General features: G+C 50.3%; 1 protein-coding gene across 3 annotated transcripts in view; it reads left to right on the top strand.

Moving 5' to 3' along the window:
- LOC100119354 (transcription factor SOX-5) overlaps positions 1-23,148 on the top strand; it is a 126,170-nt gene that overhangs the window by 93,949 nt on the left and 9,073 nt on the right. For 2 of the 3 annotated variants that reach the window (XM_001603093.6, XM_016988782.3), the window contains 2 exons: positions 11,575-12,432; positions 14,861-15,050. In XM_001603093.6, coding sequence (XP_001603143.3) covers positions 11,575-12,432; positions 14,861-15,050 — 1,048 coding nt within the window. The remainder of the gene's footprint in view (positions 1-11,574; positions 12,433-14,860; positions 15,051-23,148) is intronic. The other variant, XM_031925776.2, reaches the window with a different exon arrangement.

Below are 23,148 nucleotides of genomic sequence, written 5' to 3'. Positions count from 1 at the left end.
GAGAGAGAGAGAGAGAGAGAGAGAGAGAGAGAGCAGAGCATTTCTCGGGTAGCTGATCTTCTCCAAATTTCGCGCGCTGCTATCGCCGAGAGAGCGCCGAGCCAAACGAACGAGGATAGAAAAGAAGAGAGAGAGAGAGAGAGAGAGAGAGAGAGAGAGAGAGAGAGAGAGAGAGAGAGCGAGGCAGCGCTGATTCGTTCGAGCGACGACATAATTCACCGCGGGCGAGATATTCTATTGTTGAAACGGTTCGCGGACGCAGAGAGGTGGCGACGCGCCGAACGGCAGCCGGAAAAGAGCCGACTGGGGACAAATAAAAGAATGGAGTTTGCCGAAAATTCAGAAATAACAGACGACCGCGAGGAAACTCGGGCTAACGCTTCTTTGATGCCGACGATGCCGCGCGTGCGCCTGTGTGTGTGTGTATATATAAAAATATTATGTGCTCTCTTATGAGAGAGGGAATTACGTGACTTTGATCACGGCATGAGCGCGTTGATTTTGTTGTCTCCTCGAAGTGCAAATTCAATCTTTCGTGAAAAAATGTAGAATCGAAAGTTATACTTTGTCTACGCCTTTTATTGTGTTGTTGGAACATTATTACTTTATTTTTGTATAAAAGTTCCACGTGTATATCTGGCGAGTGATTAGCCTGTGGGGATATCCCAAATGTGTTGTCTTTCAATTTGCGAATGACGTAAACTGTCCCGGGAAGCGAACACCAAAAACTCGCGCGCTACTGTACCAGCTTATACTGTGCCGCAATTATCGCAAATCTTAGCTTATGAAATTATCGATATAAGTGCGGATGGAACGAGCGTCTAATTACTGCACGTTTTAAATTCGAAAATAATGCACGATTCTTCGAAATTTATAACGATTGAATGAAAAATATTCTTGATATTTTTCGTTATTTTTAATACATTAACAAGCGAAGAAAATTAAAATGCACGATTGGCTCGTTATTCCACGAAGAATGACGTGAAGTGAAATTTTAATGGACATCCTTCGCCATTCCACTGACATTTTTTCGGATTTATTCTCGTATATACGCGTCACTAAAATAAACAATAGGTCTTGCCAACGCTTATCTCTCGCCCAGTTGACAGAATATCTCTGTCTGGAGTATTTTTAATCGAACACCAGGCAAATATCACAAAATTTCTTGTTCGTCCACAAAGCTGCTGACAACTCGTTCCACGAAGATATTTTTAAAATATTATGTGTATCAATTGTCTTTTTATTTATAGGTATGCTCAGCAAAAAACTTTTAATGTAAACATTTATCTACATCATTCAAATCAATGATAAATTAACGCTTGACAAATTACTGATGCAACTAAACATTGTCTCAAATGACGATTAAGATGAATTGCGTACTTTCCTTGCGTCATCCACTGCTGCACCATGTTCCACTAAGACAAAGCTCGGTTTAGGAATGCCAAAACAGAAGCTTCTATTTCGATGAATGAATTGGGGAAAAAAGCACGAGATAACAAATCGAGCTCATGTGTGTAGAGGCGCTCTGCGTGTGTATCGATAATACAATACGACAATGCGAGAAACGATTAATCGTCTTCAAAGTTGTGCAATTGGAAGGAAAAAGCTAGATATAAACAATGGCGTTGGTATAATACCGGATGCGCCTCTTTCATTATACTTCTTCGCTATTGCACAATGTAAATTTTATGAGTGCTCGACATTTACAAATAAAAGCGCTTGACGTTCGATTCTACACTATAGTTTGCATAAAATTGTTTGATTTTCTCGCGCTTGAAAAATAGCCGGAAAAAATCAATGACACTTTCGCTTTATGATCTAGTGCTGCTGAAACGTGTGCGTGAAACTAAAACTTTCCTTTATCATTGCGTTTCTATTCCGAGGTCAAGGTCGACGTTTTCCAGTCCATCATCGCAACGATAAATTACAACGATCGAAGCATTTTCTTCGATTAATTTCCTCGTGATCTACTCGCTTTCCATGTTTACTCGTGTAACGAACATTTTCTTTTTCTCCTTTCTTCTCCAAGACACTTATGCGCGAGTGTGGCCAAAAAACTCGAAGATAAGTCACAGTCTATTATCGTATGCACCAAATCTCACGACGAAGATTAGACTACGGGTTGCTATTTTTAGAGAACACAGTAAAACTACTTATCTCACAGTTTCGTTGTTAGACATAGCTTGAAGCGTTAATAAATGTAGCTTCCAGTAGTCGTGAACGGGTGAATTACGATTATTTACTCTCGAATGTAAATTAATTAAACGAACGTTCGGAGTTAATTGCCGGAACAGCTTTCAGTTGTTTTTAAAATGAAGTTCAACTACTAATTTTGCAGTTTACCACTGAAGCGCGTATAACGAAAACAGCACGCGGATTCTGGTCTGAATTGTATTCTTAAAAGCGAGATAGACATCGAGTTTCTCGAGAATCAAGTTCATAATAACGAACCGCCAGCGAATATCATAGCGCGGAGTGTATTCGCGATAATTAAATGCTAATTACTATTATAATAGCTCCAGACAAGGGCAGTAATTATCACGTCTAATCCGCGCGCGTACTGCTGCTGACTTTTTAATAAAGCAGCGATAAGGAAGGTGCGCGCGCAGGTATTCGACCTTGACACTACTTTTGTGTTTGTTACATTATCATGCAATGTCGTTTGCACTATTATTAATTCATAATCTTGTTGTTTTTTTTTTTTATATAACAAGCGCCGATGAGCAATAATAGCGCGCGTATAAGCTCGGCGAATGCATAATGCCGGGAGAGATAAGACAATCGAATTATGAAACCAAGGTGCGAAGTCATGTGTGTGTGTGTGCGTGGCTGCTCTTCCAGTAAAAATAAACTTTTGATTTATACGCGGTTGAATGATTTCATAGTTCCACTAGAGCGAGTGCATTATCACTTAAATTATGTTCATTTGCAATCCCACTCTCGTATCTGCAACGCATAAGAGAAGACTTGTCTTGGCGAAGTCGCGGCTGTATTACGCTCGAAGAGAAACTTTGCGTGCGCTTTTTCTCTCCATCGGGGAACACACACTGCGAGCTCTATTTTTCCATGACTAACGTCGCTCGCGATTCCCACAGAGAATTTTCGCGATAAATCGTTGATTCACAATGTATCAGCGCAGAGCGCAACAAAAAGTCCCGTGGTACACATTTTCCACGCATGCGAGTTCGAGAGAAATGATTAACAGGAAGCGCACATAGTTCGCGTGTGATTGATTGCCTGCAGCAGAGTATACATGCGAATTTTTCGCCAAATCAAGAATGCGAGGCAATCAGAGAATACGAATAGCATTCCATTGAGCGCGAGCGATTTTTAACCCGCTCGCGGCGGCTCGCGCATACAGCAAAAATCTATGCCGGGCACGAGAGAAAGGAGAAAAAAAACAAGCGACTCAACAATGCTCGCGAGTAGCGCGCATGCATTATCCTAGCGGCAATAAATAAACCGCAAAACGGCTAATAGCGGTGCGTGCAACGCGGCGGCAGAGAGCGCGGTAGCGGCTATAATACGATTCTTTTCACAGTGCAGTCGAGAGGGACAGGGGGAGGGGAGAGAGTCTGACTGGTGTGCAGAGAGAGAGCAGCGCTTCTGCTTGCGCGCGCGCGCGCGAGCCATTAAAGGCTGCAGGCGAGTTCCTTGCAAACGCTGCAGACAGCGAGACCTGTGTACTGCATGCAGCAGAGGGAGAGCGCTACGGTATTTCCTCTCTCTGCCTGTCTGCAGCAGCAGCAACACAGCGCTCGAAGCAAAGGATGCCTCCGCCGCGCTGCCAGTGGCACTGTGTGTTGATGATGATGAATAGGGCAGATACACGGCCTAAAGTACCGTCCGTTCGCAGATATACGCATTAGCCGTTCGCGCGCGCTTTGTTCGACCTGCAGCCCGTTGTGCCCGGCACCAGCACTGCTCCGATGCAGAAAGAGAGAGAAAGAGAGAGAGAGGGACGAGGCGCGCGGCAAGGTTACATTATGGACTGGGCACACGTGGGCGTTGTATGCTGTCGAGAAAGAGGAGAGCAGGCACCACACACACGCGCGCGCGTGTTTTGTTTGAGGAACCAAGCCAGCGCTATTGCCTATACGTTCCGGAGAACTCTAACGCGCTCCAGATGCTGCGTGCTTTGTTCCCATGGCTCAAAGTCTCAATCTGCCCCGAACATGTGTCCGCGTGCGCTGCGGCCCTCTCTTTATTCTCTCGCCGAGATGTACGTACACGGGAATCCCTCGCGCGCGTCTCTGTCTGCGCTAGAGCGAGCGTCGTCGGATGAATACATTAGTGCGCAGGGTAACCCTTTTCTCCGGCCGAAGAACCCAGGCGAAATTCCGACCGCGGCGAAAAGCGTCGCGAGAAAATCTCGAGAGCTCGAATAAGAGCTCACGTCCCTTCCTCATTTGCCTATTTGCCTCCTCTCTTCCCCCGCGAGCTGCGGGCGGCAGCAGCGCTGTCTATGAGAAATGAATGCCGCGTGTGTGGTATGTGTGTTCCCCCCGAAGATGAGAGGAAAGGAAGAAGTAATTGTTGTGCACGTGCACCATTCATCCGCGGCATAACGACCTGCCCGGACGAAGGAATTGTTCCGCAAGGAAATTAAGAAGCGGCAGCCAGATGAAGAAACCTCTGTGTGTCTCCTTTCAAGCACACTCTACTCCTCGCGCTCGCTCGCGCGCGCGCGCGCGCGAGAGAGAGAGAGAGAGAGAGAGAAAACGATTCCTCTGTCTTGTTCTTCGCTCACCTTTTTTTTCCGTCGTATTTCATTCCTCCGTGTATAGTATTATTCTCCTCCGCGCAGCAGCTCACGTACTTTGATGAAATAATGAGGCGCGCGCGGGTATATTAGGATTTAAATAATCCCTCGCCGCCGCGTATATTGTGCATGAATTCATCGTTGTTATCTCGCCGTCCAACCGGGTGAAATTGAAAATCACGCATCCCGGCCGATTAATCTATTCCCGCGAGACGCTGATGTACAGCGCGAGCGGCTATTCTTTGAAGCCGATGCGAAAACACAAAGCGGCTAATTGTTTTTCTATCTCGCTCTCTCTCCCCCAGCCCGCGTCGATTCGTAGAAGGAGCGCATGAAAGACGGGTCACGAAGATGATGAAGAAAAGGAGAGGAGGAGGAAGCAGGGGCTGCAGACTGAGAAGAAGAAAACGACTCTCTCGCGCGCACGCATGTGTGCATAGCGCGGAGCTTGCGCGAGCAACTTGACACTGAACACATGGCCGTACTTCTTTAAGCCCCCACTCTCTCTCTCTCTCTCTCTCTCTCTCTCTCTCTCTCTCTCTCTCTCTCTCTCTCTCTCCTTCTCGGCCAGAAGGCCCCGCCGGGCTTTCTTGTGTGTCAGTGGGCTCTCGCGCCGTCCTTGTTTCTTCTCTATACAATATAATGCGTATGTGAGAGCCCGAACTCGTTGTACGCGTGTGTGGGCACAATTCTAATTATTGTGTTTCATAATTGGGCACAATGCGAGTGATCAGCGGTCGGTACCTTCTTCAACAAAATAAACGCCGAAATCCGAAGCTCTTTTTTTCGTGCTTGATAAATGACCGCCATAAGTCACGGAAATTATTCTTTAGCATCCACAAAGCGCGCACAATGAATTTACAATTCAGAGTATAGTCGACCCAACGGTAAAAATCGGCCCGTCATTAGCCCAGTTTAACGCGCAGCGAGAAGCGCGTCTTCTTCTTTTTATTTTTCCTATACACGCTGGCCACGCACTCGCTACAGCTTCATCCCTCCTCGAATCCGCGCGCATTATCCTAATAAGGCCGAGAGCGCGCGCGCGATGCATTCACCCTTCCTCCCCCGGAGTCCGTCTATATCCTATATGCCTCTGTCCGGGCGTCCTCTCTCGTCCCTCACTCACTTCCTGATAACGAAGTTTCGCCCCTCTTCTCTCTCTCTCTCTCTCTCTCTCTCTCTCTCTCTCTCTCTCTCTCTGCAGCGTGTGTACAAGAGCTTTCCCTAGACTGCTGGTGCTACGAAATTACCGGCGGAGAGATAGAGAGTGAGAGAAAAAGAAAAAGGGAGGCCAAATACAGAGGCGCTCGCGCAAAACTTTGCTTCCGACGACGGCGACGTCGGCGGCGGCGAGAAGTAAAGGGAGAAAATAGAGGCGAAGCGCAAAGAAGTGGAGGAAATAAAGCTAGATGGAAAGAAGCGACGAGCAAAAGAGCTCGACTTCCTAGAGCCCGCGCGCGTTTGCTCTATCTCTCTCGGCCCTCGCGGGAGAGGAGAAAAAGAAACGGCTGCAGTGATACCGCGCGCGAGAGGAATAGAGAGAAAGGGAGCGCGCGGAAAAGCGAGGACGACACTGGCACCGATGCAACTCTGCTGTACACGCCCTGTGCGCTCTTGGCGCCGCCGCTGATAACGTATTCTCAGAGAGAGAGAGAGAGAGAGTGAGAGAGAGAGAGAGAGAGAGAGAGAGAGAGAGCGAAAAGGAAGCCCGCGCTGACGGAAGATTGCTTTTACATCCGAGCGCGATGCGTTGTCAAGCTGCCGTGAATGTATGTATTTTGCGCGCTCTTTCTCCTTCTCTAGTTTTCGCGTGTATACGCACACAGGCTGTGCGCGCCAGGATAACCGACTACGCGCGCAAGCTCCTCTCCTCGTCTGTGAATGTGCCACTGTAGCAGCCCTGCCGCGGTACATCGAGAAAACGCGTACGCGCGGGTGTGGTCCGCTGCTGCTGCCACTTCATACATAAACAAGAGATCGAGCTTCAAAAGAAGAGCGCTCTAGCCGGGACTCCATTATGTAGAGCATACCCCCCTCTCTCTCTCTCTCTCTCTCTCTCTCTCTCTCTCTCTCTCTCGCTCTCCGCAGCCTCTATAAAGAATACTAACGATATGGCTTTCTCTCTTCGCGGCCACCCTCGTCCCACTTCTTGCGGAGCCGCCTTTTTCTTCTTCATCTTCTCCGCCGCGGCAACTTTGTCATTTTCTTGCGCGCGAGTTATCTACTCGCTTTTTTTCTCCTCATCTATGCTAGCTTTCTTGCTCTTTTCCTCGTCTAGCGGGTGTGTGAGACACGGTGTCGGTGTGCGTTGGGATTATGTAAAATTTAAAGCCGCTGTGAATTTTTCAAGAAACCGCGTGCGCGCGGGTCACCGTCTCGTTAAATTTTGAGAGGGGAGATCGAGTTGTCACGGGGATAACTTCGATACGAGACGACCCCGTCGTCATTGTCTGCATGAATCCAATTTTCGGCGCTGATGGTCAGTAGCTGCGTGAAAGTTTTATTTTTGTTTTTCTCGCTTTACGAGTTTACGGGGCGGGGGGGGGGTGAACTCGTGATTCGGAAATGCATTATTTACGCTTCGAGCTGTGTATTAAATATACTGCGGAGAGCACGTAAGAGTATTCAGCTGCGGTCTTGACTTCCAAGGAGTCTCGCCGCCTTTACGGTCCATCCCTGCGATGTGTCACTTGAGCCAGAACAGATGCGGCGTTGCAGCTCCAGAAAAAAACACGTTCCCATTGTGAGGCTAATAGAAAGTCGAGCGCGCTGCGATCAATTTTCATGGCTCCGACTGTTTCAAGGGCTGGCTCGCCCCCACTCCCCGTTCCAGGGTTTGTTTTACTATTCCTGGAACAGATAATTCAAGCAAAAAAAGTCTTGTGAAAATCTGGATTGAAAAAGTTGAGAGTATTAAATTTCGAACGCGCAATCTGGCATGCCGTCACTCGTCGTAAGTCGGCGCGAATGTAGCATAATTTTAAATTTAGTCATAACATTGTTTTTAGCGATAATGTTTTATCGAGCGAGAATAAGTGTGACTACGCGGGATATTCGACCTTTCTCGATAAACCATAGCGCACGGACATGCGAGAACGGAACGACAGAGGATAAGAGAGAAGAAGAAAAGATTAGCCGCGCGGCGTTATCGGTACTCCATTAAGCTCGCTGAATATCCATAATGTTGCAATTTCATAATGTGTCCGAGAGATAGTCGTAACACAAGCGCCCGCGCGCGCGCGGGTGAAATTGCAAGAAGGGTCAATCTCCAAATATAAATTATGTCGCTCTGAGCATTGATCACGCGATTCGCCTTATTTCTTCTTTTTTTTTGTTGTGATGATCGCTTGGATCGTTCGAACGCAATTTTCAGAGAAGACTACTCTTATCGCGATCAGCGCGGATTTCCCAATTCTACTCACAATGAACTTGAACGACAATGAACTAGGATAATTTCCATTTTGCAACGAGAGAGAACATGCATACGCAGTTACAGTATAGCACGACACGCTGTCTTATTGGCGAAATTACGTAAGCGAGACGCTGATATCGCACGTACGCGTACGCAAAAACTTCGCAGTTGTCTTCCCCGCGCTGCACACATCGCGCGCGTTTTCCCCATTATGTAACGCACATAGAGAGAGAGGGAGGGAGAGCAGATTATCGGTAACACAATGAGGCTCAATAAAACGGATGATAGAGAGCGCGAGCGTTTCTCTTCCGCGGCAGCAGGTCGGCCGCAAAGGAAAGCGGATTTATTTAAAAACATCAAACGAGCCGAGGCGCGGGAGTACGTTCATCATAAAGGAAAATATCGGAGCGATGTATGGAGCGGTCCACGTGTGCGATATTCCGAAAAAGCGCGCTCGGCCGCGTCAGTGTGTACGGCATAAAAATCCGACTGACGACATCTGGAAGTCTGTTAAAAATATTTCACTCGGTGCCTTCTGTTTTTGTTCAGGCTTTGAGACACTCCGAGCATACAAGACCCATAACGCGCCGCTGCGAAGTGATTGCGTCCGGTTGTGCGAGACGTATTCTCTCTCGCTCGAAAAACTCTTCTTTCTTCTGCCTACACTCACACCACGTCTCTCATTCTCTCTCTCTCTCTCTCTCTCTCTCTCTCTCTCTCTCTCTCTCTCTCTCTCTCTCTCTCTCTCTCTCTCTCTCTCTGTGTTTATCCCGTGGCTTCGGCCTGCGGACGCGCGCCTATCACGTGAATCGGCTTTTCTTTCTTTTTTCTTAACGTTGTAGTAGCTCGAGAGATTAGACTACATATATTATAACGTCGTCGATGATTTGCGAAAAAAATCACGTGTGAAACACGGAGATCGGAGCGCTCGGTTGCGTAACAATTCTCTTTGCATCCGATACATTGACGCATTTTGTTTATGCTTTAGATTTTCATTGCCGATAGCCGCGAGTGATAACAATAAAAGTTATCCGCATAATTATAGCGTCTAAACGCGATAAGAGTGTATTTTTTGAGAACCGTTGGAACTTCTTTTACGTCTCGTGCAGCTCTAATGTCACAAATTTTCCTAATTCGACTACACGCCACTTTCTATTCTTATCGAAGTTGAAGAGAAAAAAACGTTATCGTCTTTCTAAGCGTGAAATGTACAGGATTTGGAAACATCAGCTGCTGCGTTGAAATCGCACGATCCGCGGGGCTTTTCGGATCGAATCATCGCACGTCGCTTATCTTAAAACACATTGTTTTTGTATGCAACAAAGGCGCTATCTCAAGCATAAGCCGCAAAAAAATTCAATCATCCGACCTCCCGCGAATCATCGATTATTGTTTTTCGTTTAACTGTACATTTCGCCGGGAGTGAAAATCTCCCTCCGACGTAGGCGGCAATTAAAAGAGTTTGCTACTCTGCGACAACTTTCATACGTCAGAAGCGGATAGATACTCGATTCGCGTGATTTATGCGTCGAGTGCGCGGAACAATTTATAGCGCGTCGCGGAACACACGCCGGTATCTGTATAAGCTAACACGTACGGCGCAAGACCTTTTTCTAATTACACGATCGTATAGACGCAAAAAACGAGCACAGGAGCACTCGTAAATACATGCACCAGTCGCGCACGTACATCGACGAGAACGTTCGATTCGTTAGAGCGAGAAGCGACAAGCGCGCGCGAAGATCAGCGACCGAGTCAGCATATTTACACGGTAAAATTGTCTCTTTTTTTTCGTCCTCCACAAATAAAGACTTTTCGTGCGCGGCGCCTATGTCTTGCGCGTTACAGATAGCGCAATCTTAAAAAACGTTCGGATCGCTAGTTTATCTGTAGAAAAATGCAGCGCAATCTATTATAGAACACGAGACGCCTCGACAAAAATGAGAGAGGCGAGAAGCCGGCTGCTGTGCGTATATCTCGGCTGTATCGGCGGCGATAAATAACCGCGTGCTATCTGTCACGCGTCGACATTAACAGTCGGCTCATACACGATTATGCTATTGCACCCTCCCCCCGCCGCGTGCTTCTACAATGAACCGCGCGCATGTCGGCGGCGAGAGCTCGTACGTAATGATAGCTCATTACATATATCGCCCCGCGCTGCTGCTGCTGCTGGCTCGTAGATGGATTTTTCAGCGCGGGAAAGCCGAGGTATCGGGGCTTTTGATCTCTGTGATAATGAGTGGAAGGATGCGTTCGAAATATGATTTCGTTTACAAAATTCGCTTGTTGCGCAACGTTTCAAATCGCAGACCTTTGGAGCTACGTATACGATAATTGCCGCCGCGACGATAATTCTCATAATTGCGAATTAGATTCGAGTACATCTTTTTAGGTTTGAGATACGAGGCGTATTTTTGCCTCTCGGCTCCGGATAATCTCCGCGCGTTATACACACCCTAAAAAATGTCCTCTTGGATCAAGAGGAAATAATCTTAATTTAGGACCCAAAATTAAAATCATTTTGAAGTAAAGGGATTCTATTTGATTCAAAATGATTTTAATTTTGGCTCCTAAATTAAGATTATTTCCTCTTGATCCAAGAGGACATTTTTTAGGGTGCATATCACTCGACGATTGTTGACGGAGTAGCAATATTCGACAACACGTAATGATTCACGAACGTAACGAACTTTCCCGCGATGATTCAATCGGTAAGAAAAATCCGAGTTATTGTCCACACTTATCGCTAGTGATAAATCCGAGCTAATAATTCGGAAGCCGAAAATTCGCATGCCCTCGCTGCAGCTAGTTAATTTCGCGATTTAGATTTAGTAATTTGTAAACGGAAATTGATGGATAGAAGCTAAAGCCTCGGTCCGGCAGTGTCGCCCGGCAGAGCAGATGTGTATTTTAGAGATGCTCTCGAGCCTGTCCGTTAACGACTCACGGCCTTCGGCCTGACACCCGGGAGCACGTAAGGAACGACGACGGGGGGAAGCGAGACCATTCTGTCGACTTCTAAAGCTTATCCTTTCCGCAACCTATATTCCGAGAGCTGCGAGCGTCGGCTGATGATAATTTCCGCTGGCCGAATTGCCGCGCGAGAATCTTCAGAATTTCGAATATTAATCGCGCCGAATTGTTTGCGTACGGTGTGTGGAGAGAGAGAGAGGCCGATTCTGGAATTTCCAAACACGCTCGTTGCGCCATGCTGAGAGAATTTTGATTCAAATTTTTTTACGGACGGGAGCCGTCTTTTCGTCACGAGCACGAGATGAATTATAGCACGCGAATGTGATGCGCCTTTCAGAATAATAATTGTATAATATAATGATGAATATATTTGCGATTGTCAACGCAGCAGTGAATAAAGAACGCGTCGTGAATTTGCTTGCAGGCTAAGGATGTCCTCGAAGAGGAAGTCGCCACCAACAAAGTTATCGGAGGGCGGGGGTGGTCAGCAAGGGACGGTGGCGGGCGCCGAGGAGGAGGAGGACACGAGCTCGTCCCTGGCTTGCCCCGGCGGCGAGCTGCAGACGGGCAACTGCATCAGCTCCGACGAGTCTATCGTCCTCATTCACAACAACAACAACAACAACAACAACAACAACAACAACAGCAGCAGCAACAACAACAGTAGCAGCAACAACGCCACAGCCGAGGCGGAGGATAACCCGCAGCAGGCGCCGAGCTACCCCCTAGCGCCCGGCGAGTCGTCCGGCTGCTCGTCCCCCGCGACGACGAGCGAGCCCGAGATCTGCTCGTCGCCGTCGCCGAGCTCGCCGCCCGCGGCCAAGCGCCAGAGGCTCCAGCTGCTGCTGGGGGCCGTGGCCGCCGTTGCCGCGGCGACCGGACCCGACGGCTACCACCCCCACCACCCGCACCACCACCCGCATCACCACCACCACCACCGGACGAACTCGTCCTCCGGCGGCCAGCAGCAGCAGCAGGCCCAGGAGCAGGCCGCGAGCTCCTCGGAGTGCGGCTCGCCGCCCGCGCTCCTGCTGCCCGCGGAGCACCCCTACCACCCGCACCACCAGCACCACCTCCACCACCACAACAACAACAACACCGTCATCCAGAACAACAACAACGGCACGGGTCCGACGAGCACGCCCGGCGGCAAGCGCTCCATGGACGACGTCCTCAAGAGACTCACCTGTAAGATGAACAGCGGCTCTCTCTCGCTCGAGGACGCCAACAGCAGGCGGACGCCGCCGCCCTCCTCCACGCCCACCAGCCACAACACGCACAGGTTCGTTCACATTCTTTAAGGAAATTCACCGGCCCCACGCGCGCGCGCGCTCGAGATAAACAGCCTCTCCGTACACTGTTATCGTAATTTCGTAATTTCGTAATTAGCCCGCCGCGCTTAACAGCAGCGCAGACGCGAGAGCGAGAAAAATCTATACGCGCGTGCGGCTTTCACTCGGAATTTCGAAAGTGGGTTAATGCAAATCCAGAAGCAGCATCTATTTGAATCGCGAAATCGTGTGTAAAGAGCCGCCGCTCGTAAAAACCGCCGCGTCGGGATGAAGTGTGCTCGTCGTCATCGCGGCTTCTCTCTTATCGAGAGGATAAATAAAAAAGAAACCATCGCCGCCGAATTGTCGAGAGCCGCCCGAGAATAATGCCCGAGCTTATGTATTTGGAAGCGTATACGCGCGCGACGATTTTATCGCCCGGCCGAATATAACGTGAGCGATATAGGTGCTGCTGCTGCGACGGCGGCAGCGGCGGCGGCGCAGACGATAAGGAATTAGGCGAACCAATTCGTATCTCTCGCAGCTCCCTCGAGAGAGTCGCGTATGTGTGCAGTGCGTGTGTCAACAGCCGACCGAAAAATTGAATGGCCATCCGCTCGGCACAATGATGCGTATAACCGAGCACTTTGTATGTATTTGTAGCTTATCGAGCCGCGGGAGAAAGATACTTTTTCCCGTGAGCGAGCGCATTTTTTTCGCGCAGGTTCCATAGTCATTCGGTATCTCTATCTCTGTCGATAACTCTTTCCCAGTCGGAGCGCGCGAGATAAGCCTTAACGATCTCCTGATTCTTTTTTTTTCCTTTCCCGGCGTAGCTCGGAATTATTCCGCGCGCTCGCGGAGGCAGATTAGTTTCGGAAAAAGTAGCTGTCGCGCAACTACGCGTATAACGGGACGATATGTCACCGTCGATCAGAGCTCGCGAAAATTCGTAATTGATCCGTTACACCGGTATAAACTCGTCAGCGCGATCATAGCTAGTCAGAGTCGTCGTCGCGCGGTCGGGAGGCATTGATAAAACGAAATTTAACGTTTTCGAAGTTGGCAGTGCTCGACGAGCGAAATAACTCGCCTGCGGCCAAAACCCAATGCTACTACTACTCTTGATATGACGTGTGCGCGCTGGTACTCGCGGCGGCGGCTCTTGGATTTTAGTCAAAAGCTCGCGAGCTGTTGCGCGAGGAGAGTTTAGCAAAAACAATGGCCAATATCTTTAGCCGCGCGCGCGCACCGGCTGTTTGATTTACGTCACGCCGCTGCTGCAGAGAAGATGTTAAATTTTTGGCATTCCCGTCGCATGCTCGCGCCCAGAATAGTCAAAATGAGCTTTTTACACATCGTGGATATCTCGTCGCGCGCGCGATTGTTTCGCAAACTCGAGCGCATAAGAAGTGGCAAAAAGAATAACGAAAAACTGTGCGACGTCGGTTTTTCCTCGTCGGCTATATAGTCTGCTGCGCGTTCGTTATTGGAGATGCGAAAAAAGACAGTGTGTTTAGAGGTGATAAAGGCATTGCATAAACGAATGCGTGTGTGCGTGCGATCGCACCTCCCAGCATGTGATTATCGATCCACGCAATATTCGCGGCTACATCAAAGAACGGAAGGACCGATGCTTATCTCGACTCTACTACGCATACAGCGATAAGCGAGATTTTCGCCGGCGATGCCCGAGGGAGTTGACGTCGCGGGGGGCGAGAGAGACGGTCTCTCTCTGGCCTAGTTCGCCGCAGAAAGCCGACGCTCCGCGCCGTCCTACCCCAAAGCGAAGCGCGTACACAACTCGTGTATAAAATGTCGCTATGTGGAATAAGAAAATGACGCACGCGGGCGCGCGCGTATTATAATTTCGCACACTGGCCTAGATACGGAAGATTGGGAGTAGCTTGGCAGAGCTCGTTGAAGGACTCAGCCTTGCGATTCGGGCGCCGATGCTGCTCCCCCTCTCTCCGACTGTCCTCTCCGCTCTCTCGCGAGAAAGAAGTGAAAGAGCCGGAGAGACGGGAGATAAAGAGGCGCATAAAGAAAGTGCCACCGGCGCACAATGCGAGGCGCGCATCACTTATTCCTGCAGCAGTGGCTCGGTTTTTCCGCTCTCGCGCCGAGTATATAAAAGCGCGGGCGGGGCTGCCGTACCGCCGGCGGCCCATCACCCGGGCAAACACTGCCCGGCGAGATTGCGCGGCCGCGACCCCATCTATTATTCACTGGCCGCAGCAGCTATATGTGCGCGGCCAGCCTGGAGGTCGGATGGCTCGCTCGGGAACAAACCCGAAACCATCAGGCTGTGTGTGGAGCTGCGCGAGCGAGCTTTTTCTACTTCTTGGAAAAATCTGTCCCCATTATATGCATCTGTATTTTTTCGTCGCAAACTGTGCTAACGATCGTTTTCTCTTCTCTGCGTGTGTGTGTTTGCAGCAGCAGTAGTAGCCTGGCGAACAGCGTGGCGCCGTCGCCCACGGAGCGAACACAGAACGCGGACACGGGTCAGCTGGATCACATTCGCCGGACATTCAACCCCGAAAGCTTGACCGAGCGCGAGATAGCCGAGACAATCCAGCATCTGACGCTGATACTGGAACTGAAGAAACAGCAGGAGTCTATGAAGGTGAGTTTCGAGTTTCTTACATTCGGAGACTGAAAATACACTGTGTCTACTATATGGCCGGCTCGTAAAAAGTCGCGCGACACGCCGGATACTCGCGTTTTTAGGACGACCATCGGAAGTCCAGAGAGCGAGAAAGAGACGAAGAGAGGAAGAAAGACTGAAATATCACAGCCGATCGTATAATACCGGTGAGATAACACATAACAAGAATACGAGTGCTGCTGCTGCTGCTGCTGCTGCTGCTATTGCTGCTACTGCTACGCCGAGATCCAAGATAACTAAATATACGTTCGTAGATTTATTGATCCGCGAGCGTTCCAACTTTGCGCCGCCCAGCAGCAGCAGCAGCAGCGACTGGCCTTATAATCTCTACGCGTGCGCTAATAGAATTGTATCAATCCATTTTTGGCCAAATGGGAGAGATAGTGAGCATATTAATTCGTTATAATCCCGTCTATTCTCGGACGACGTCGGGGTGATTTCGCTAGTACTAGGAGAAATTCCGGAGGCTGCGCTGACAATGGGGCGCGTGTGCGTACCGAGAAACCCGCGCATCGATCGTTTCTCACGGCTCCGCGTTATTCGGAGAATCTCTATATCGATCGCGCGCGCGCGCGCGCGAGAGAGAGAGAGAGAGAGAGAGAGAGAGAGAGAGAGAAAGATAATGCATAACGCAACAACGCGCATCGCGCTGGGAAAAAAGAGGCGCAAGACATCGAGAGGAACATAAACGAGCCGAAGGGGGTAATGACGCGTACACGTAGTTGCTGCAGCTCGGTGGCATTATCTGCACGCGGCTCCCGCATTTTTGCGGCCGAGCGCGCGAGCCTTTGCTTTTCGCGTGTGCCCTTGTTGCGCCACGCGATCCGAGACTCCGCGCGCACTGCACGCACGGAAATGTATCGGTCGACGAAAATTGCAACTGCTCTTTTTCTTTTCGCTCTCGGCTCTCCTCTCGCCTAGAACCTATACCGTGTTATTGTTTCTACCAGTTGTATTCTCCGAAGCGTAATACGTAACGAGAGTATAGGCGTATACTTATATCCGCGGCAAAAAAGCTCCTCCGCTTTGTAGGCAAATCTCGCGTGACGGCGGTACAATCGTTCGCCTTTTTTCCACACGGTATAATGGAGCAGCGCGTGCCGGATCGAGAGAGAGAGAGAGAGAGAGAAAAAAAGCGCGAGACACCTGTCTGGAAAAAAGTCGAGTGGCAACGAAATCAAAACAAGCGGAAATGAAAAATTCATGAGCAAGGAATTTCGCGCCTCGGCGAGCTAATGCTATGCGCGCGGAGCTTCATTAGCCGGTTTTTCTTTGATTACGCGACGAGAAAAGCCGCAGGTTCGCTACTGCTCCTAGACTGCGCACCGAGCGCGGAGAGAGAGGAGCGTTCGCCATTTTAGCGGCGCAGAAGGACGAAAGCGAGCGAGCGTCTGCGCACGGCTCTAGGAACACAAAGCTCCGATGCTGCTGCTGGTCCCGGCCGCGCGCAATCTCGGAGGGAAAATCTCGCGAGAGGAGAATAGGCGGAGTGCGGAGCTGCTCTGCGACAAAGAAAAGTCTAGAGCAGCGGCGCCGGCGGTCGCGAGGAAGGCGGTCTCATTTTTCTCCTCCTCTCTCTCTCTCTCTCGCTCTGTGTCGACTCTGGCGAGCGCGCGGGCAGAGGGCGTATAGTAATGTTCCGTCGTCGTCGCTCAACTTAGCGGTGAGCTCCTCGAGTGGGGGTCTCCCTCTCCTGGCTTCTTATCTCTTCTCTCTCTCTCTCTCTATCTCTCTCTCTCTCTCTCTCTCTCTCTCTCTCTCTCTCTTGCTCGCTGCTCTCGCCCCTCTCTTTCCACCTGTTATGCGATACTGCAGGTGTGGCGCCGTCGCGCGGAAATATACGCTGCCGCCGATGCACTACGCGTACTGCTCCTGAGCAGCGATCGATTCCGCGGCGCAGTCACGCCCCAGGAGTAGCCACCGCTTGTCAGCGCTGTATAATACGCATCGGTTATTTTCATCGCTTTCATTTGTTGTACAGTTTACGATGCGGTCGATGCGCGCACAAAGCGCATAATCCGCGAGCCTCGACATTAAAGCTCCGTTGTGTACAGAGCGAGAGAGAATATATCGCGCACAAAACGCGCGCGGCGGATCGATGGGGTGAAATCTGCTCCGATCAGTGAATACGCGAATTTCGGGTCGAGCGGCTCGTTGTTATTATTCGGTGTATCATCGCACGAGCCGATGCTCCGCACAACGGATAGACTATATGGGCGGGAGCACGTAGCGAGAGAAAGCGATCCGGCGAAGGCCGCGCGCCGCGGCACAAAGGGGGAAACGCGTTTGTCCATTTGCGTATACGCGTCGTGCTCTCTCTCGCTCCGGCTCTGTGTGTGCTTTATGGGATAGAGAGAGAGAGAGAGAGAGAGAGAGAGAGAGAGAGAGAGAGAGAGAGAGAGAGAATTGTGGGCGGACGTTCATTGGGCATATGCGGCGGTGGCGGTGCAAATACTCTCTCTCTCTCTCTCTCTCTCTCTCTCTCTCTCTCTCCCGGATCGTCCGCACCTACGCGAACAAATACGCGCGCTCACACAAAGCCCCCCGAGGACAGGCGGATGGACTACTACACGCGTATAACGCGCAGAGAGAGAGTGAGAGGCAGACAGAGAAATGGAGAGCTCTCGCGGATGACGGCTCCCGCGAGTTTGTCAATATATGGACGGCAGAGAGAGAGAGAGGGACTGCCCGCCGATGGTGATCAGCAAGTATAATCATCGCTCGCGAGGGAGAGAGAACTGTATACGCCGTATATGCGAGTCCGGTCAATAGAATGTCGTTACTTGCCGCTCCGCTACTGTATATTCCTCTGTGCGCGATACCGCTACGGCGACATTGTACATATCAAACGCGAGATTGAGAGAGAGGGGGGATATCTGGCGATTTCGCGCTTCAAAGGCGCGCGCGTTCGCGTATTAGTCACCGCTCCGCGAATGTACATGCGCGTGTGTGTTGAACGCCTCGACAATATTCGCTTCATCGATATTGTTTTTTCCCGCGCGCTTTCATGCGTTCGCCGGCTTATATTATCCGATATAATACCGTGTTTCAATTTTCGAGCAAGGAACACTGAAAATTCCAGCTCCAATTACGAAGAGATTTTTTCCCTCCCGCGCACAAACGTGAAACGCAACCCGCACGGATCTTCCCCCGGAATCACCGCGGCTCGTTTGCGCATCAAGCAGCCGCTAAATGAACGTCGCACTGCGCCGACTCCCGCCTTTTTCTTCTCTCTCTCTCTTTCTCCTTCGAGCAGTGCGGAAAAAAGAGTAAACCCTTTTTTAACACGCGCCAGTGCCGTTGGCGGCGGCATCGGCTGCAGCCGTGCAAAACAGACAGAGACGAGTGCTCACTTGCGGCGTATCTCTTGCTGCGATCAAAGAATTATCTCGCCGCGCGCGGCGTTTGCCGTTTGATCGCGCGGCTGCCGCTGCAAGCGCAGCCACGCGTATACCTGCTAACGAGTAAGCGGTGGCGTCTCTCGTTTCACGCAGCTTAATCATCGCTATGAGGCGAATTCTTCGCGTCTCTGCTTAAAATTTCAATTTTCCCGCGGTATCTCCGCGATTTTTCCTGAATAAATCATTGGTGCTCTGGAAACAAGGGAGTAATTCAATCGATAGATCTACTCTGGCGCATCGTCCTCGAGAGTTGCTGCGTATATCTGTGCCAGAGCCTCGTCCTTTTGGCGAAGGGGCTGCACTGTCGGCGTAATGCTCTCTCCCGCTCTCTCCTTTCCTTCGCGCGCGCGCGCTCGAGAGAGAGAGAGAGAGAGAGAGAGAGAGAGAGAGAGAGATCGACTGCTGCTGCTGCCCCGGCGTATCGTACTAACGCATGTAATTGCAACTAACCTCATTAAACCCGTCGACTCTGGCTGATGCCACTCGTTCAAATTGCGCGAGCCACCACCCACTCCCTCTCTCTTTCCATTTCCACGTCGGCATTTTCCCCTCTTCCTTTTTCCTCGTCTGCCGTGTCTGTTGTGATACTACTGCTGCTTCTTTCCCGCCTTTGTTTTTCTCCAGCGCTTGTCGCGCATCATTGATTTGCGCGTCGAATTCGCTGTAATCAGTCACGCTATCCGTATGCAAGTAATATATTTTGAACCAAGAGAAAATGTGGACCGTCTGACCGCAGCCCGGCATCATCTACTGAAAGCGCTCGCTCCCTCTTTTCCGACCATTCATTACACCGGCCATAAAGAGCTTGCGCAAGAGATCGTTCCAGCTCTATGTAAGGAACGAGAAAGCTGAGAAAGCTCCACACCCTTTCCCCGCGCGAGACTTCTCAGAAGGTGGCCGCTCTCAGAAAAGCGGAGAAAAAAGCAGGCATTTTAAATAGTCGAAATTACGCGCGGAAAAATGCCGAGATTAAGGGCGATTAAGAAACAGTCGTAATTAAAATAAGCAAAGTCATTCGCCCTTTCTCTGTCCTGAGAAACGTTAATTTGTCCTGGCTCCTTGTTCGCGCGGGAACTAACGACTTTATTCGTAATTGCAAGCGTCGCGCGTTGCGGAGAAAGGAAGAAAAACGCTTTGGACTAACTTCTTCTTGATTTAAGGCACACACGGTGCGTGCCAGTCCAGCCGCGAAAAGCTCGCGTCGCTGTAGTACTCAAGAAGTCTCTCTCGCGTGCGTGAGATCGCCAGAGAAATTCGCCGATTCCGTCGTGTTTTAATGAAATGAAAAATTCGCGCGAAGAAAACCCGCGCGTCGAGCTTCGCGGGCTATGGACGCGACAATGGCGGGGCGAATGAAAGCTCCACACAAAACAGAACGAGGGCAACGCGCGCGGCTGTTCTTATCTAGCGCGCAGGCATTGTCGGCTCTCTGGCTCGAAGGTTGTTAGGAGAGTGCTGCAACAACCCGGGCATTGTTGCAGCTCGGCGCCGCGGCAGCCCTTGTTTCTTTTCCTCTTATCATGTTTATCGATTTCCGTGCACTCGTGCACTCTTTTCTCGCGCCTCGCTCGATTGTGTCGCTGCCGCACAATCGGGCGCTTTCATTTTTTTCTCTCCGCCGCTCATCGTCGTCGTCGCCGTCGTTGTTATCTCGTCGGCGTAACCTCTTCTCCCTTGATAAAGCCTAACTCATCTGGAAGAGGTGACGTATTTATATAAACGACAATGCGCCGGCTTGTCGCGTAGGACGTCGCGGAACACAACGAGGTGCTGTTGCTCGACACGGCGTTGTGCATTGAGACGTGGGAGTGACGTCAATGTATATTATACGACGCGATGTGTATTCGAGGCTGTCAAAAGCTTTCGGGAGGCACAGGATCCTCTCGTTTGCGCTCCGATATAGGACGAATGCCGCGCGCGCGTGCACAATGTGCAGGCACAGGCCGCGAGTAATAATGCGACAGATATATTGTGCTAAGATGGGACGGAAATAACCGAGGCCACGGCTAAATTCATCCGGTGCCCGTGTGCTCCCTCCTCCCCTACGCCTATACACAAACTTGTACAAACTTGCCGCGATGCTCAAGTCGTGCATTTGCAATTTCTTTCGTTTTTTTTCTAATACAATGTTGACGAGCTTTTTCAAATATCACTGCAATAATAAAGCTCCGTATAATATATGCGATTCGCCGAAGCGTCAAAAGAACAAAAAGGAAAACTCATTCTTAATTGCTGGAAAAACAATGTTTCCGCTCGTCACAAAGCTGGCTCCTCATCACCTTTACGACGCAAAGAGAGCATCAAGCTTGCGCGCTCGCGAAAGCTCTCCGCAGCGAGGGAGAGAAAGTGGAAGACGTCGAGTCGCGTGAATTCCGAGGAACGGGCTTCGCTCGCGGAACTGAATGAGCCTCGGCAGCTGCTGCCGCTGCTGCATTCCCTCGTCTACTCGCCTTTTCCTTTTTAGTCGCTTATTTTTTCGACGACGACGACGACGTCTTCGCCCGTGTCATTCTGGCCCGCCGCATTGTTCCCTCGGAAATAAACTCGGAATCGATTTAAAATTAACAACCGAGCGTCCCGAGCTTCTCTAATTGGCGAATCGATCGTTGTTGAAGAAATCGCGCATGTGTCTCGATTCGAAATTCGAATGAGGAGAGAGGAGCGATCTGTGATAATAAACGGAAAACAAGAAGGAGAGAAGAAAACACAGCAAGAGGCCCAACCCTCAGGAGCAAAACAAGAGAAAAGCAAAGAAGCGAGAGAAACAAAGCTGTAACGTACACCCGTGCGGTAGTCTAAGGGATGTAGCGTAGAGCGAGAGAGAGAGAGAGAGAGAGAGAGAGAGAGAGAACAGAGGCTCGGCACGTGCATCGCTCGCATTATATTCCGCGGCCTCAAGTGGACTCCCGGCCAGCAGTGGTGCACCGCAGACTCTCCCCCTGTACACACACACACACACGGACACACCGCAGAGAAGAGCTCGCGCTGTGTACCTCTCCTCCTCATTTATTATTTTCCATCTTCCGGCGCGCGCGCTCCTTCGCGACCCTGACTCGCGCATACAAAATTAATTAAAGCTTATGGAGGAGACAGAGGGGCGTGCTCTCATTGTATCCCTCTAGAGAGAGAGAGAGAGAGAGAGAGAGAGAGAGAGAGAGAGAGAGAGAGAGAGAGAGAGAGAGAGAGAGAGTGAGAGAGAGAGAGAGAGAGAGAGTGAGAGAGAGAGAGAGAGAGAGAGAGAGAGCAAGGGAGAAAGGGTTGCATTGTGCCGCCTCTTTATCTCTCGTTTTCGGTGTTTTCCCGAATGCGTATCGCGTCCCCCGCGCGCTTCTTCGAGTGCGACGCGCCTTGTTAGGAATTAATCACTCCTTCCAGCCCTTCTTCTTCGTCTTCATCTCGCGGCGTGGTTTTTTCCCTTTTTAATTGTGGGCGAATTACCGGATACGCGCGCGCATTAATTCGAGCAAACAAGCAATCGTCTCGACGATCAAAGCGGTACACGCGAGTCTGGACTCGAGCGCGTTAATGACATTTACACGCGCAGAGAGCTAAGAGGCTTGCTTTCGGGAATGTGAATCCATTCATCAGACTTGTTCGCGCTTTATTTTTTCGACGGTTTGATAATATGCGAATCCGCCTTTCTCTCCAGCGGCTTTGAGTGCGCTTTATGGAAGCAGAAGCTAATTGTAACGCGCTTTGAGAATTCATCGATGCGCTATCAATCCGGCGATGAAAAATCCATTCTTCGCTCGTATAATGTCTTCGCAAATAGATGTATGTGCGGGAGGGTTGCCTCAGCGGGGGAAAAATATTGATGCGATTCGGTAAATATAAATTTGGAAAACCGCCGGGGCGCGCCTCGAGAAGAAAAGAGAAGCGTCACGAGGGACGCGCGCGGGAAAGAAAGTCGTCGCGTCGACGTGCTGTCTCCGGGGAATCGCGACTCTTGACTCTCCTTTTCCCCGGGCGAGGACAAGACGCGCCGAAGACAATAATCCGGCTGACAGCGAGCTCCTCGCGGTGTCGCGGCTTATTTTCTCCTTCTCTTTCTCTGCTCTGCTCTGCTCTGCTCTGCTCTGCTCTGCTCTGCTGTCCCTCGTCGCTGCGCAGACCGACGCAAGACACTTCTCGGATCTTTCCTTTTTTCCGCGCGCGCGACACTTGGAAGCTCGATTTTTGCTTTCGTCGACTTTCCTGCACCTACGTCTTCTTCGAGAGACGGTTTTATTCTCTCGCGTGAATACAGAAAAAATTAAAGCAGCCGCTATCGCAAAAGAGCTTACGAACACATTAGTGTCTTATCGACTTATCCTTTCTATGTTTTCCCCAAATAATAATCCGCTTCAGCGCTCCGAGCGCGCGCACAAAGAGGATGCGCGCGGTGTAGACACTTTCATTATTAATCCCTCAGCCGCGCGACAACAACAAAAGCTCTCTTCCTCTCGCGCGACGGGCAAAAAAACGCGGCAAACAGTGCGCCCGCTATATTAGCACCCGCGCGCCTCAAGTGTCCGCTACTTCAAGCCTCAACTTTTCACGAGCGTCTTTCGATGTACATAAACCCGCTCGCCACACACACACACACACACAAAAGTGAGGAGAGTGCTCGGGGCGAGAGGAAAAAATTCCTTCTTCAAAGCTTCTCGCGGGACGTT

The sequence above is a fragment of the Nasonia vitripennis genome, assembly GCF_009193385.2.
Source record: "Nasonia vitripennis strain AsymCx chromosome 3 unlocalized genomic scaffold, Nvit_psr_1.1 chr3_random0004, whole genome shotgun sequence".
Taxonomy (NCBI): Eukaryota; Metazoa; Arthropoda; class Insecta; order Hymenoptera; family Pteromalidae; genus Nasonia; species Nasonia vitripennis.
The sequence above is the reverse complement of the archived record's forward strand: the minus strand, read 5'-3'. Positions and strand labels throughout refer to the sequence as shown.